Below are 13,748 nucleotides of genomic sequence, written 5' to 3'. Positions count from 1 at the left end.
CGTGGGTTTCTCGAGCCTCGTGACAATCGAATACGGGCCAGGGCCCCATACGGCCATGGGGGCCCATCGGTTGTTTGGGGGGGGCCAAATGATATGATGGCCCCCCCTGATTTGCCTTTGGTGGGGCCATGGCCCTGATGGCCCCCCCCCCCCTGCGACCGCCACTGATACCTATAGGCCAGTGGCCTCGGTATTGACTGATATTTTTACGTCATGTAGCCTGTAGGTATTTTGCAAGTTCAGCAGGCAAGCAGACCACAAGGATTTAGTGGCTGCATTTTATTATGAAAGCGACAAATTACGACGCCTTCTGCCGCAATTGTCGACCCCGTTTTATTTATATCTCGATTTGCTTGTTTGTTTGTTTTTGTGTGCGAGGCTCCTGTGCTGCAAGGCTATATAAACCTGTGCTGTGCTGTATTTATAGTCGCCGTGCTGTGCTGGGAGTTCAAGGTATGTAGGTATGTAGGCTGTAGCAGAGGGTATATAAAACGCTGGGAGTCGTGTCGTCGCAATGGAGTTGAGTTGGAAGAAGATACCTAGGTACCTAACCTAAATAGTGGTTAGTACCTTCATGTAATATAAGAGTATATCGTGCATCCTTTTCAATTCATTGCTTAGTTCAAGTTTACCTTGCTTAGTTTCCAAACCTGTCTGTATCCAATAAAGATAAGTGGGAATATATGAAGTTTATCAATCATTCAAAACATTTGACGCAAGAGCCTCACCGCTTAAGCTTGAGGTGCCTTCAAAGGTCAAAACTCAAACATTTTCAGTTGGGCAAACTAGACCTTTGGAATCAAAATATAGAGGCATCAAAAGATTGATTCCTTATGACCATATTTGGGCATAAATGCAGACCATTTCTAAGTTGCCAAACACATAAAAATAAGAGAGTGTTTCAAGAAGGACCATGCCTGATCTTGAACAGAAATGATGGAAGTATCTCCTAAGCAAAATAATATTGCTCCTATCATAACAAATTTAATTCTATAGGTAGTGAAAGGCAATCAAGGAATTGATTCACTTTAAACAGGTAATCATAATATTGATTCCCCATCAGCTGACTAATCATTATTTTGATTCACAGGTAATGTTAACAGATAGGCAACAATGACTTGCAAGAATACAGCATTTATCTTGCTATTATTCTCATTTAGTGGTATCCTCAGCACCACAACAGATACCTATAGCATTGTTGTACTTTACCTTCACTACATTTGATAACAATTAACAATTTTTAAATGTCAAGAATACAAAAACTGAAGCAACAGGTAAAAACCATATAATAAATATAAAAGCACTACAACAATGATAATAAGGGCTTTAAAAATTTCATTTTGCCTTTTTACACAAATACTGATTGTTTAGTATGCGATTCATGATACAAAAATAACATACAGTGTGATTTCCTCAAAACAGCTTTTACGTGATGGACAGTGCCTCTGTCTTTTTCCCATTCACAAGGCCAAAGGGACAATTTCTTAGTTTTGAGGTAACACTTTTTGCAAACCTACCACATTTTTCTACCTTTTTAAAGAAAAATCTCACCGTCATGGGCCTTTTTTCAACCGTAACGATACATTTGAAGTCAAAAGTGTACCCAAATGAATCAATATATTGATTCCATGCCCATATATGGTCATGGCTCCTCCCACCAGAATCAAATTATTGATGCCTCCATATTTTGATTCCAAAAGTCTAGTTTGCCCAACTGTTTTCATCTCTTTGCCCAGGCTGCTATAACCCTGCTGTCACAGTCAATCATCTGGTGCCTAAGTTCCTTCCTTTTCAGCTGCTGTGACGGAGACACTGATGACTCCATCTGATTGGCTGTGCACCAGACTGGGAGCGTCATGTCTGCAGCTGTGGGAGAACGAAATGCTGCTGGACTGCACAGTGGCCTGTCCATATGGCAAAATCATGGCCCACAAAATTGTGCTGTCAGCTGCATCCAACTATCTCATGGTAAGGGAGAGGGTATTGTCAGTACTCAGTGATATGCCCTCAAAATTCATGAAAATCGTTTTATCACAGATGTCAGCATTCAAATATTCCAGTAAACCTTGGATATTGGCAAGGTGTAGCGAGACAAACCTGCTACCTTCCCAGGCCTAACAATTTCATTTTGAATGGCATAAGCAAAAAGTGCTCAGGAGCACATGAGCAAATGTCCCTAAAGGTAACAGTCTGGAGCCTGGAGAGTGATCTATTGCAGCATGTGGGAGTCAGAGTGACAACATTAAACAAAATGAGTCCAGGAAGCTCACTCTCCCTTTACTGTGCTAACTGCTAAGCTATGTTGGGCACATATCCTAATTTTGAGGCTGTTACAATCAATGACAGCTGCCTTTGTAATTCCAAAAAAAAATTATATATGAAAATTGCATTCTCATGGAGCTTTTACTCTGTGCCTATCTAAGTACCTTACACACTACTGTTGCCATTTGTTCAGTAGCATGCTAATTACGAGCGAGCGAGCACAGCGAGCGAAGCGAAGTCTTTTCAATATAACGGAAAAATCTCAGTATGAGCGGCCCGGCCCGGCCCGGCCTGTAACGCTTTTGAGAGGCTTATATCTCAGCAACCGCTAGACCGAATGGCCTGCGGTCTTTTGTACTGGGTAGCCCCATCCCTTCTACCCCGTAATTGACTACTTTTGATACATCTCAGTGACCGCCGTGGCACGTGCCACGTGAAAAGTCGAGGGTGTTCAAGCAGTTTTGCAAAAGTAATGATTTTGAGAGGCCCATATCTCAGCAGCTGCTTGAGCGATTGTCTTGCGGTCATTTTTATAGGGTAGCTGCATCCCTTCTACCAAAGGTCGGATACTCTTCATCTATGGGAGTGACCCCCACTGCACGTGCAAAATACAACAATAAGAGGTGCTAAATTTGTTCCCATTTCAGTAACTCGGTAATTACTGGGGCGATTTCGCTGAAACTTAGCATACAGGTAGGCACCCACCAGGCAATGCATTCCCATGTGTTGCGGTTAGGGTGCTACTGCACGTGCGCACGTGCAGGGGGCGTTTCCAGATCTCGAGAACGGCTGGGCCGATTGCGCTCAAATTTGGTACACGGTTGGGGACCGGTTAGTAGGGTGCCGTACAAAAGTCATTTTGGACCCCGTTTGCACGTGCGCACGTGCAGAATGCCGCTTCCAGATCTCAGGAACGGCTGGGCCGATTGCGTTCAAATTTGGTACACCGTTAGCGACCGGTTAGAAGGGTGCTTTGCACAAGCCCGTTGGAAGTACCCTCTCGCCCTTCTACACGTGCAGGGCTCACTATCTCGCTCGCTCGTTCTTCGCCCAAAAGGCGTTTTACTGGTAAAATATGTGTTTGACAGAATCTTCTGCATGAAAACAAGAGTGATCATCCCATGCTGATTCTGGATACAAGCCTTGATTGCCTGAAGGACTTCATGAGATATGTATACTATGGTATCCTACCACCAGAAGAAAATGAAGAGTTCTTTGAGCTTGCATCTAAGCTCATGCTTCACAGTAAGTTTATCTTTCATTGCCATAGTTACTAAAAGCATTGATGGTGTTAAAGCCTGCCCTTTATTTTCCTTTTGGCATAATAATGCAGATGTATCCAAATGATTCAGCATGGTGTAAGTTGATAGAGGCTATAGGGTGCATAATCATATGCATACAGGCACATAAAGGCATGCTCAGGGGACAGGGGTGCTGTCATAACAAGCAGTTGGCTGACTGAGCAGACTGATACAAACAGGGGTGAGAGAGTGCAAAGGCCGGTACATTAGGGTCCTGTCTTGTCACTGGGCAGCAGCTGGTGACATCCTAGCATATTAGGGTGTCTGCACTCTAAGTACAATATGACACCTTCAAGCATGCTTTGTGCACATTATAGTCCTAAAGTTGCTACTAAGTCACTTGGAAGATTTACATATAACTTTTAATGTTTTTTAGTACATTCTGCTTAGCAGATTCATCTAGATAAATAGTCACAGCTCTACCTACTGACACCTGTGATCATCAACTAACTTCCTTTGGCCTGTTGGCAGAACTAATAGGCTAACTGATACCTATTTGCAGAAGCCATAGTCATTAGTTTAGCCGCGAGTCCGCGACATCGGTGTATGTAGTGCACTGGCCGCCGGCTACCTCAGATAATGGCATAATATGCTCAGGAGGTAAGGCAGGCTGCAGTTCCAGTGATCGATCCACTAATTGTGTGCGCAGGCCGTCCCGAGTTCAAGGAGCTCCGAACTCGCGCCGAACCCGCGGCTGGCGGCAGCCGGGCCCCGGAGCGGGCGTTGGGCGGCAGCCGGGCCCCGGCGCCGGCGTTGGGCGGCAGCCGGACCCCGGCGCCGGCCGCGGTCGGGGAGGCCGCCGAGTCTGCGCCGTCGGACACACCGCGCCGACGCCGAGGCCGGCCCCGTAAGACGGCGCAGGTGGCGCGACAGGAGGACGAGCCGCCGCCGGCGCCGGCCGGGCCCGGCGGCGCGCCGCCAAAGGTAGGCTCTGCCGCCGCGGGGATGTCGTGCGGCCCGAGGTACGCGCTGCTGCTGCCGCGGGGTAACAGGGGATGGCGTGCCGCCCGAGGTACGCGCTGCTGCTGCCGCGACAGCCGCGGTGAGCTGCTGCGGAGATGATGAGGTGTATGGGAACCCTGGAACCGACCGGTTCCAGGGAGATAGGAGATGGCTGGGGAGATGGCTGATGGCCGGATGGCCTGGGACGGCGCGGAGAGCCGACCAGTCGTACCGCTCTGTGACTGTAGTTATACGGCCTCTGCCAACAACTGTGGGCCACTATGGTGGTCCACTCAAAGGTGTATCAGGGGCGGTCGGGGGTGTTTGTGTGTTGTGACACGTCCGACGGATATATCGCTGTATTTTCCTTCCGCTTTTCCATTTTGCTCGGTGCTCACTGGCGCAGTGCAGGGGTCCTCCAGTAGTGGTGCGCCCTGACCCGCCGGGGGCTGACACCTCTGATGGCTGTGTGTGTGTTTTTGTCTGCCGGTAGGAGGTGAATGTTCGGGTCGTCCATACTCTGGTGAGTTCCGTGGACCAGGTCGTCCAGTGCCAAAGATTCTGCGGTGTCACGGACATAACAAACTGAAATCGTGTGCCTGAAGGCCCTAAAAGATGCACAGTGACCTCTTTGACTCAGTACAATGCCTTTTAGGTGACAAATGAGCCAGCCAGCGCAGCCGACAAACGAGTTGACAAACGAGCCAGCGCAGTAGCGCGCAGCACGTGAGTAGTGAGCACGCACGCAAGGGTGTTGTGGTACTCCTGTGTGACCCGCTACCGCCTCCTGCGTCCAGGAGCAGCCGCCCGTTGCCGGGGGCGCGGTGGCCGGCCGCGGCCGCTCGGCCGTGTTGGCCAGGGCCGGTGTTCCGGAGCGGCTGTTCGGCGCGGCGTCTCCCGCCGGTCTGGCGGCCACCGCCGGCGTCCCGGACCGGCTGTTCGGACCGGTCCCGACGGCTCCGGCCGCCGGCGGAGCGCCGAGTCCGCAGCGGGAGGACGCCACGGGAGCAGCGGCGGAGTCGGAGCCCGACGACTGGGAGCCGACAGCGGAGCCAGCCGGCGACAGCAGCGGAGCCGACAGCGGCGCAGAGACCAAACAGGTGGGCGGGGAGTACCGACAGGCGGGCGGGGAGTAGCGACAGCAGTACCGACTGGCGGGCGGGGAGTACCGACAGCAGTACCGACAGGCGGGCGGGGAGTAGCGACAGCAGTACCGACTGGCGGGCGGGGAGTACCGACAGGCGGGCGGGGAGTACCGACTGGCGGGCGGGGAGTACCGACTGGCGGGCGGGGAGTAGCCACAGTTGTGTGGTAGACAGGTGCTCAGACGGTGGCCGAGACTGGTGGTGCCCGGTCTCAGTGGACGCCCACACTGTGCCCGCTGTTAGCTGACTGCTGAGGTGCCGGTGTGTGTTTGTGTCTCCGACAGGAGCGGCGGCTAAGGTCGGCCGCGGCCAGCGACCGGCCGGCGCGCGCCACGGCCAGTAGCGTGCAGTGCGGCTACTGCGGCAAAATGTGCTGCAACAAGGAGACACTCAAGGTGCGCGCAGGCCTTCATACCTCACAGAGTACTCTGTCCGTACCCTAGACACTGTCCGTACCCCAAACGCTGTCCGTACCCCAGACACCGTCCTACCCCACCCCAGACACCATGTGTACTGTGTAAGTGTGTACCCACCGTCCGTACCCACCCCAAACACCGTCCTCAGCCCCAGACACCGCCCGCACCGTGTCTGTGACCAGTGCCGCTCTCTGTGACCAGTGTCGCTCTGTGACCGGTGCCGCTCTCTGTGACCGTTGTTTGTCGCTCTGGCTCTCTGTGATTAGTGCCGCGGCCGCCGCAGGTCCACCGTCGCACCCACACGGACGAGCGGCCCTACGCGTGTCCGGTGGCCGAGTGCGGCGCCGCGTTCCGACAGCGCGTCCACCTGCGGAGGCACGCGCAGCTGCTGCACGACGCCGCCGCGCGGCCCGCCAAACACAGCTGTCCCTCCTGCAAACGGGTGTAAGTACCGCCAGACACAGCTGCCCCACCTGCAAACGGGTGTAAGTACCGCCCGCCAGACACAGCTGCCCCACCTGCAAACGGGTGTAAGTACCGCCCGCCAGACACAGCTGCCCCACCTGCAAACGGGTGTAAGTACCGCCAGACACAGCTGCCCCACCTGCAAACGGGTGTAAGTACCGCCCGCCAGACACAGCTGCCCCACCTGCAAACGGGCGTAAGTACCGCCCGCCAGACACAGCTGCCCCACCTGCAAACGGTTGTAAGTACCGCCCGCCAAACACAGCTGCCCCACCTGCAAACGGGTGTAAGTACCGCCCGCCAAACACAGCTGTCCCACCTGCAAACGGGTGTAAGTACCGCCCGCCAAACACAAGCTGCCCCACCTGCAAACGGGTGTAAGTACCGCCCGCCAGACACAGCTGCCCCACCTGCGAACGGGTGTAAGTGCCGCCCGCGCAGCCCGCCAGACACAGCTGCCCCACCTGCAAACGAGTGTAAGTACCGCCCGCCAGACACAGCTGTCCCACCTGCAAACGGGTGTAAGTACCGCCCGCCAGACACAGCTGCCCCACCTGCAAACGGGTGTAAGTACCGCCAGACACAGCTGCCCCACCTGCAAACGGGTGTAAGTACCGCCAGACACAGCTGCCCCACCTGCAAACGGGCGTAAGTACCGCCCGCCAGACACAGCTGCCCCTCCTGCAAACGGGTGTAAGTACCGCCCGCCAGACACAGCTGCCCCACCTGCAAACGGGTGTAAGTACCGCCCGCCAAACACAGCTGCCCCACCTGCAAACGGGTGTGAGTACCGCCCGCCAGACACAGCTGCCCCACCTGCAAACCGGTGTGAGTACCGCCCGGCCCGCCAGACACAGCTGCCCCACCTGCAAACGGGTGTAAGTACCGCCAGACACAGCTGCCCCACCTGCAAACGGGTGTAAGTACCGCCCGTCAGACACAGCTGCCCCACCTGCAAACGGGTGTAAGTACCGCCAGACACAGCTGCCCCACATGCAAACGGGTGTAAGTACCGCGCGGCCCGCCAGACACAGCTGCCCCACCTGCAAACGGGTGTAAGTACCGCCCGGTCCGCCAAACACAGCTGCCCCACCTGCAAACGGGTTTAAGTACCGCCCACCAAACACAGCTGCCCCACCTGCAAACGGGTTTAAGTACCGCCCACCAAACACAGCTGCCCCACCTGCAAACGGGTGTAAGTACCGCCCGCCAGACACAGCTGCCCCACCTGCAAACGGGTGTAAGTACCGCCCGCCAGACACAGCTGCCCCACCTGCAAACGGGTGTAAGTACCGCCCGGCCCGCCAAACACAGCTGCCCCACCTGCAAACGGGTTTAAGTACCGCCCACCAAACACAGCTGCCCCACCTGCAAACGGGTTTAAGTACCGCCCACCAAACACAGCTGCCCCACCTGCAAACGGGTGTAAGTACCGCCCGCCAGACACAGCTGCCCCCTGCAAACGGGTGTAAGTACCGCCCGCCAGACACAGCTGCCCCACCTGCAAACGGGTGTAAGTACCGCCCGGTCCGCCAGACACAGCTGCCCCACCTGCAAACGGGTTTAAGTACCGCCCACCAAACACAGCTGCCCCACCTGCAAACGGGTTTAAGTACCGCCCACCAAACACAGCTGCCCCACCTGCAAACGGGTGTAAGTACCGCCCGCCAGACACAGCTGCCCCCTGCAAACGGGTGTAAGTACCGCCCGCCAGACACAGCTGCCCCACCTGCAAACGGGTGTAAGTACCGCCCGGCCCGCCAAACACAGCTGCCCCACCTGCAAACGGGTGTAAGTACCGCCAGACACAGCTGCCCCACCTGCAAACGGGTGTAAGTACCGCCCGGCCCGCCAGACACAGCTGCCCCAACTACAAACGGGGGTGTAAGTACCGCCGCGGGAGCGACTCGGCCCAGCCCCACTCCGAGACTACAGCGGACATTTTTGGCATTGCATGGTGACGTTCTTGCAAAACATTTGTCAGTCGGTCTGCCGAGAAGAATAAGGTAAGTTTGTTGTTCAGCAGCGCCACGAGTCCTCCAGCCGTGATGCAGAGTGAGTCTCCGGTCTGGTGAGTTGGCCAGATCTCCCGTTTGTTTGTCGAAAAGGTTCCTCGGTGAGCTCTGCTTACAAGGCTCTCCGTGGGATTGGATGTCAGGCGCCCTGTGGTATGTGCGGACAGAGCTATCGTCTACAAAGTCCTTTCGTGGGATATTTTGCTTACATGCCCCTCCCTGTGGGTGGTGCTCACAAGTCCCTCCCTGTGTCTGCTCACAGGCCCCTCCCGCGGTGCTGCCCACAGCTCCCTCCCTGTGTCTGCTCACAGCTCCGTCCCGCGGTGCTGCTCACAGGCCCCTCCCTGTCTGCTCACAGCTCCGTCCCGCGGTGGTGCCCACAGGTTCCGCCACGAGGCCGGTCTGGAGCGGCACCGGCAGCAGTGGCAGCGCCAGGGACGGCTGTGCCGCCCGGCGGCGCGCTCCGGCGGCCGGCCCAGCGCGGCCGCACGGTTCGCCTGCACCCTCTGCGACAAGGTGAGCGCCGGCGGCTGGCCGTGTCCGTCCGGCCGCTGACAGTCCCCCTGCCGCTGCCGTGGGCCCTGTCGACTGTGTGTCTGTGCCCTGAGCGCCGCCCGACCGCCCCGCCCACAGAAGTTCGCGGCGCGCGGCGCGTTCGACGACCACGTGCGTGTGCACACCAACCAGCGGCCGTTCGTCTGCTCCGTCTGCCAGAAGGGCTTCAAGCAGAAGTCGCACCTGACCGAGCACGAGCGTATCCACACGGGCCAGAAGCCGTTCAAGTGTTCGGTGTGTTCGCTGAGCTTCTACAATCGGAGCCGCTTCAAGATGCACCAGGTCAGCTAACTGTCACTGCCCACCGCGGTCCCTGCTGAACGGACGACACGGAGCGGGGACGGACAGACGGCTAACGTACACACACTTCGAGCCTTTATTATACTAAATGTGCCTGAAATGTATCATCGCTCTGACTCCAATGAAGTGACGGCTGCTGCCTTTTGTCCAGGTTCAGCACGTGAATGAGGCGCTGCTGCTGGGTAAAGAGCCGCCGGAACTGGACCCCAAGAACAAGTTTCCCGCGTGCTCCGTCTGCTTCAAAAGGTCAGATTTCCTTTACATAATACATACCCTGGACCGGCGCGGTATGTCTCATTGCGAAAGGCACGCACCATGTCCGGGCACTACCAGTCTCGCCTGGTAGGTATGCTGTGATGGCTGCACTGTCATTCGGTCTCTGTCATGAACGGGTTCTATGCAGCGCGCTTTGGCCGTGTGTGTCCTGTCGGACAGCTGGGTGGCTGTCACGGTGCCTCCTGGCCGCCCCTCCCCATCTGGGAGACACTAGACGCGTTTACATAGGGTTTGTTGCAAGCTTATATCTCCGTCCGTGCTGTTGCAAAAGATGCCAATGGTGCTTAACAATTTACAAAATGATCCCCTCTAAATATTTGAAGACAACTGCAACGAAATTATCGCCAAATTAACGAGCTAGAGTCTCGTCAAATATGCTATGTAAACCGCATAACTGTGCGCGGCCAGGGTCGGCTGTAACCCCTCCCCCCCCCCTCCCCGTCCGGCAGGTTCATCAACGCCAGCAACCTGCGCCTCCACGAGCGCTCCCACAGCAATGAGAAGCCGCACCAATGCCACCTGTGCAGCAAGCGCTTCAAGCTGGCCAAGACGCTGACCAAACACCTGGAGGCACACGCCCTGCCCGAATGGGTACGTCCGGGGAACGGGAGACGGGCGCAGGCCGGGCGGCTTAGTCAGGGAGGGAGAGACACGACCGAGCAACAGCTCAGGGAGGGAGAGACACGACCGAGCAACAGCTCAGGGAGGGAGAGACACTACCGAGCAACAGCTCAGGGAGGGAGAGACACGACCGAGCAACAGCTCAGGGAGGGAGAGACACGACCGAGCAACAGCTCAGGGAGGGAGAGACACGACCGAGCAACAGCTCAGGGAGGGAGAGACACGACCGAGCAACAGCTCAGGGAGGGAGAGACACGACCGAGCAACAGCTCAGGGAGGGAGAGACACGACCGAGCAACAGCTCAGGGAGGGAGAGACACGACCGAGCAACAGCTCAGGGAGGGAGAGACACGACCGAGCAACAGCTCAGGGAGGGAGAGACACGACCGAGCAACAGCTCAGGGAGGGAGAGACACGACCGAGCAACAGCTCAGGGAGGGAGAGACACGACCGAGCAACAGCTCAGGGAGGGAGAAACACGACCGAGCAACAGCTCAGGGAGGGAGAGACACGACCGAGCAACAGCTCAGGGAGGGAGAGACACGACCGAGCAACAGCTCAGGGAGGGAGAGACACGACCGAGCAACAGCTCAGGGAGGGAGAGACACGACCGAGCAACAGCTCAGGGAGGGAGAGACACGACCGAGCAACAGCTCAGGGAGGGAGAAACACGACCGAGCAACAGCTCAGGGAGGGGGAGAGACACGACCGAGCAACAGCTCAAGGAGGGAGAGACACGACCGAGCAACAGCTCAGGGAGGGAGAGACACGACCGAGCAACAGCTCAGGGAGGGAGAGACACGACCGAGCAACAGCTCAGGGAGGGAGAGACACGACTTAGCGACAGCTCAGGGAGGGAGAGACACGACCGAGCAACAGCTCAGGGAGGGAGAGACACGACCGAGCAACAGCTCAGGGAGGGAGAGACGCGACCGAACAACAGCAGCCTCGGGGAGGGAGAGACACGACCGAGCAACAGCTCAGGGAGGGAGAGACACGACCGAGCAACAGCTCAGGGAGGGAGAGACACGACCGAGCAACAGCTCAGGGAGGGAGAGACACGACCGAGCAACAGCTCAGGGAGGGAGAGACACGACCGAGCAACAGCTCAGGGAGGGTCGGAGAGGACCGGATATTATCACGGAACGGAGTCATGCTCTGGGGCGCATGACTGCTGTTTGCGGTGCGCAGCGCCGCGGTACACGTGTTTGTGGTGCTAAATGCCGGCGTTTACCGTGTGACGCGCCGCTGTTGGCGTTGCTAACACACCCGTTCGCGGTGTTCGGGCCGCTGTTGACGGTGCTGGCGCTCCCGCTGCGGTGGCTGCGCCGCTGTTGCTGCCGCTCCCGCTGCGGTGGCTGCGCCGCTGTTGCTGCCGCTCCCGCTGCGGTGGCTGCGCCGCTGTTGCTGCCGCTCCCGCTGCGGTGGCTGCGCCGCTGTTGCTGCCGCTCCCGCTGCGGTGGCTGCGCCGCTGGCCTGCTGCTGACGCTCCCGCTGCGTCTGTCGCCTCCAGGACGGGGAGGAGCCGGAGGAGGAGGAGGAGGAGGGGGACGGGGAGGGGGCAGAGACCCCCGGCGCGCTGCCGGTCGACGGCGAGGGCGTCATCGTGCTCCGGGAGGAGGAGGACGGCAGCCTCACCTACGTGCCAGCGCTGCAGCAGGCGGACGCCGACGGACGCGTCGTCCAGGTGGGTCGCCGCTCCCGGCGCGCGCGAACCTCCGTGGTACAACCCGGCAGGGACGGGTGTAGCCCGGCCGGGGGCAGGGAACCGGTGAACCTCAGAACTCAGCAGCGTAATCTGCACCTCTAGCCGAGTGGTTAGTGTGGACCGGCTGTGCCGGCTGCGGCTGCTCGGTCAACCAGGGAGCGCCGGCCGGCTCCGTCACCGTTGGGGTCCTTATCTTAGCTGATCCCCCGGCGGCTATAAAACTCCGCCGTCGTGTCAGCGGATCCCTGGCGGCTGTGAGGTTAACCCCATCGTCCATATCACAAACCCTCTAACCGGCCCTGGCCCCCTCCGGCGTGCCCAGGTGATGCTGAGCGAGGCTGAGGCGGCCGCAGATGCCGGCGCCGCTGACCAGCTGATGGCCGACAGCGGCGACATCAGCTCCAAGTGGGTGGCCGCCTCCGTTCAGGAGATGCTGCCGGCGGCGGGCGCGGCCGACGAGACGGAGCCGCCGCCGCCGGCCGCGCTGCTGGAGACGGACGGCGCGGACCACTGAGCGAGGCGAGTCCTGCCACTGAGGGAGGCGAGTTCTGCCACAGCCGAGGGAGGGACGGGACAGCGTGCCCAGTCCCCGGCGGCAGGGGGCGAGTCCCGCCACTGAGGGAGTCAGGACCGCCACTGAGGGAGAGACCCCCCCGCCACTGAGGGAAGGGGGACGGGACAGCGTCCCCAGTCCCCGGCGGCGGGGGGCGAGTCCGGACCCCCGAGTGGCCGGTGTCGACACTGGTCACGGCACGCCGACCAGCGTCTCTGTACGGGATCTCAGCGGCCCGTCCGTGCCACTGTCACCAGCTGCGGCCGCGTGTGGTGTGTGTGGAGCCACTCAGCGGCGCGTCCTGTGACCTGTGGCCTGTGTGGAGCCCTCGTCGACCGGTCTGCCGCCAGAGGATACCTGACCAACTCCCTATTCCATCCACTGCTGTAAGTTTTACGGGAATATTACAGCGGGATACTGGGCGCTGCTTCCCCTCCGACCCGGACGCTGATCGCTGGGTCCGACTGTCCCGTCAGTTTACAGAGCCGTTTGATTCATTTTTTCGTGTCCAATGAATTTGTTAGTGCTGTTTGGTGTACTGCCCCCGGTCTATGTGTGTCTGAAGCTGATGTCACGGTAGCCGCTCGCGCTGCGCTGAGCGTATTCACTATTCAGTCAGGTATGCGCTCAGCAGGCTACCCGTGGTGACGACTGGCGGGTGACAGAACCAAACGATCGGAACCTGCCCCGTCACCTACACAACTGGAAATACACGTCTCAGACGCAACCAACGTGTGTTCGACGGCAGAAAGACGCCGCCTGTCCAGTTGTACTTAAATCTGTCCCGATTTTTACATGGATTTTTGCAGAGCTGGGCAAGTGCGTTCCTTTAGTGCGTTCCTGCGTTCTTCCGTACGTACGCACCGCCCTTTTTAGGAACGCAAGAACGCAGGAACGCAAAGTTTTTCAAAGGAACGCAAGTAAGAGGAACGCACCACCCGAAATTTTGAAGCGTTCCTGCGTTCTTGCGGAACCACCCGAAAAATCATATTGCTGCCAATGACCTCTGTGTCAAATGTTTGAATCTCGAGTACGTGTGTTTGCCGGTAGAGGCGCCACTTGTCGGTCGAATCGAGGAAGGCTTGTTTAGATTTAGTGGTGATGTTCACTATTCGATTCGGTTTCAGGCATCAAATGTGTAAAGGAATATGATAACTTTTACTTAGATACATCTTTCAACTTAACTATT

General features: G+C 57.5%; 1 protein-coding gene across 4 annotated transcripts; it reads left to right on the top strand.

The window, feature by feature from the left end:
* Nucleotides 1-333: 333 nt before the first annotated feature.
* LOC122377880 (zinc finger protein 316-like) lies at nucleotides 334-13,286 on the top strand. 4 transcript variants are annotated; one of them, XM_043358419.1, is made up of 14 exons: nucleotides 334-453; nucleotides 1,796-1,968; nucleotides 3,351-3,507; nucleotides 4,213-4,487; nucleotides 4,999-5,028; nucleotides 5,303-5,605; nucleotides 5,935-6,045; nucleotides 6,350-6,510; nucleotides 8,930-9,062; nucleotides 9,180-9,383; nucleotides 9,553-9,647; nucleotides 10,127-10,268; nucleotides 11,812-11,985; nucleotides 12,329-13,286. In XM_043358419.1, exons 2-14 carry the CDS (start codon nucleotides 1,816-1,818, stop codon nucleotides 12,518-12,520), a joined length of 2,130 nt encoding a protein of 709 aa, XP_043214354.1. In that variant the 5' UTR covers nucleotides 334-453; nucleotides 1,796-1,815; the 3' UTR covers nucleotides 12,521-13,286. The 4 variants fall into 4 exon arrangements, with proteins under 4 accessions (XP_043214354.1, XP_043214383.1, XP_043214364.1 ...); XM_043358429.1 differs by having other exon boundaries at nucleotides 387-461; XM_043358438.1 differs by lacking the exon at nucleotides 334-453 and adding an exon at nucleotides 530-562.
* The last annotated feature ends 462 nt before the right edge of the window (nucleotides 13,287-13,748 follow it).

This window comes from Amphibalanus amphitrite, unplaced genomic scaffold (genome assembly GCF_019059575.1).
Source record: "Amphibalanus amphitrite isolate SeventyFive unplaced genomic scaffold, NRLGWU_Aamphi_draft 000006F_arrow, whole genome shotgun sequence".
Taxonomy (NCBI): domain Eukaryota; kingdom Metazoa; phylum Arthropoda; class Thecostraca; order Balanomorpha; family Balanidae; genus Amphibalanus; species Amphibalanus amphitrite.
This window is presented reverse-complemented; position numbering and strand designations above follow the sequence as displayed.

Bases quoted from the DNA above. Each gene is read 5' to 3' on its own strand.
- LOC122377880 (XM_043358419.1), top strand. From the start codon at position 1,816: ATGACTCCATCTGATTGGCTGTGCACCAGACTGGGAGCGTCATGTCTG. The intron at 6,511-8,929 runs GTAAGTACCGCC...TGGTGCCCACAG, and splicing joins TGTCCCTCCTGCAAACGGGT to GTTCCGCCACGAGGCCGGTC. The intron at 11,986-12,328 runs GTGGGTCGCCGC...CGGCGTGCCCAG, and splicing joins CCGACGGACGCGTCGTCCAG to GTGATGCTGAGCGAGGCTGA.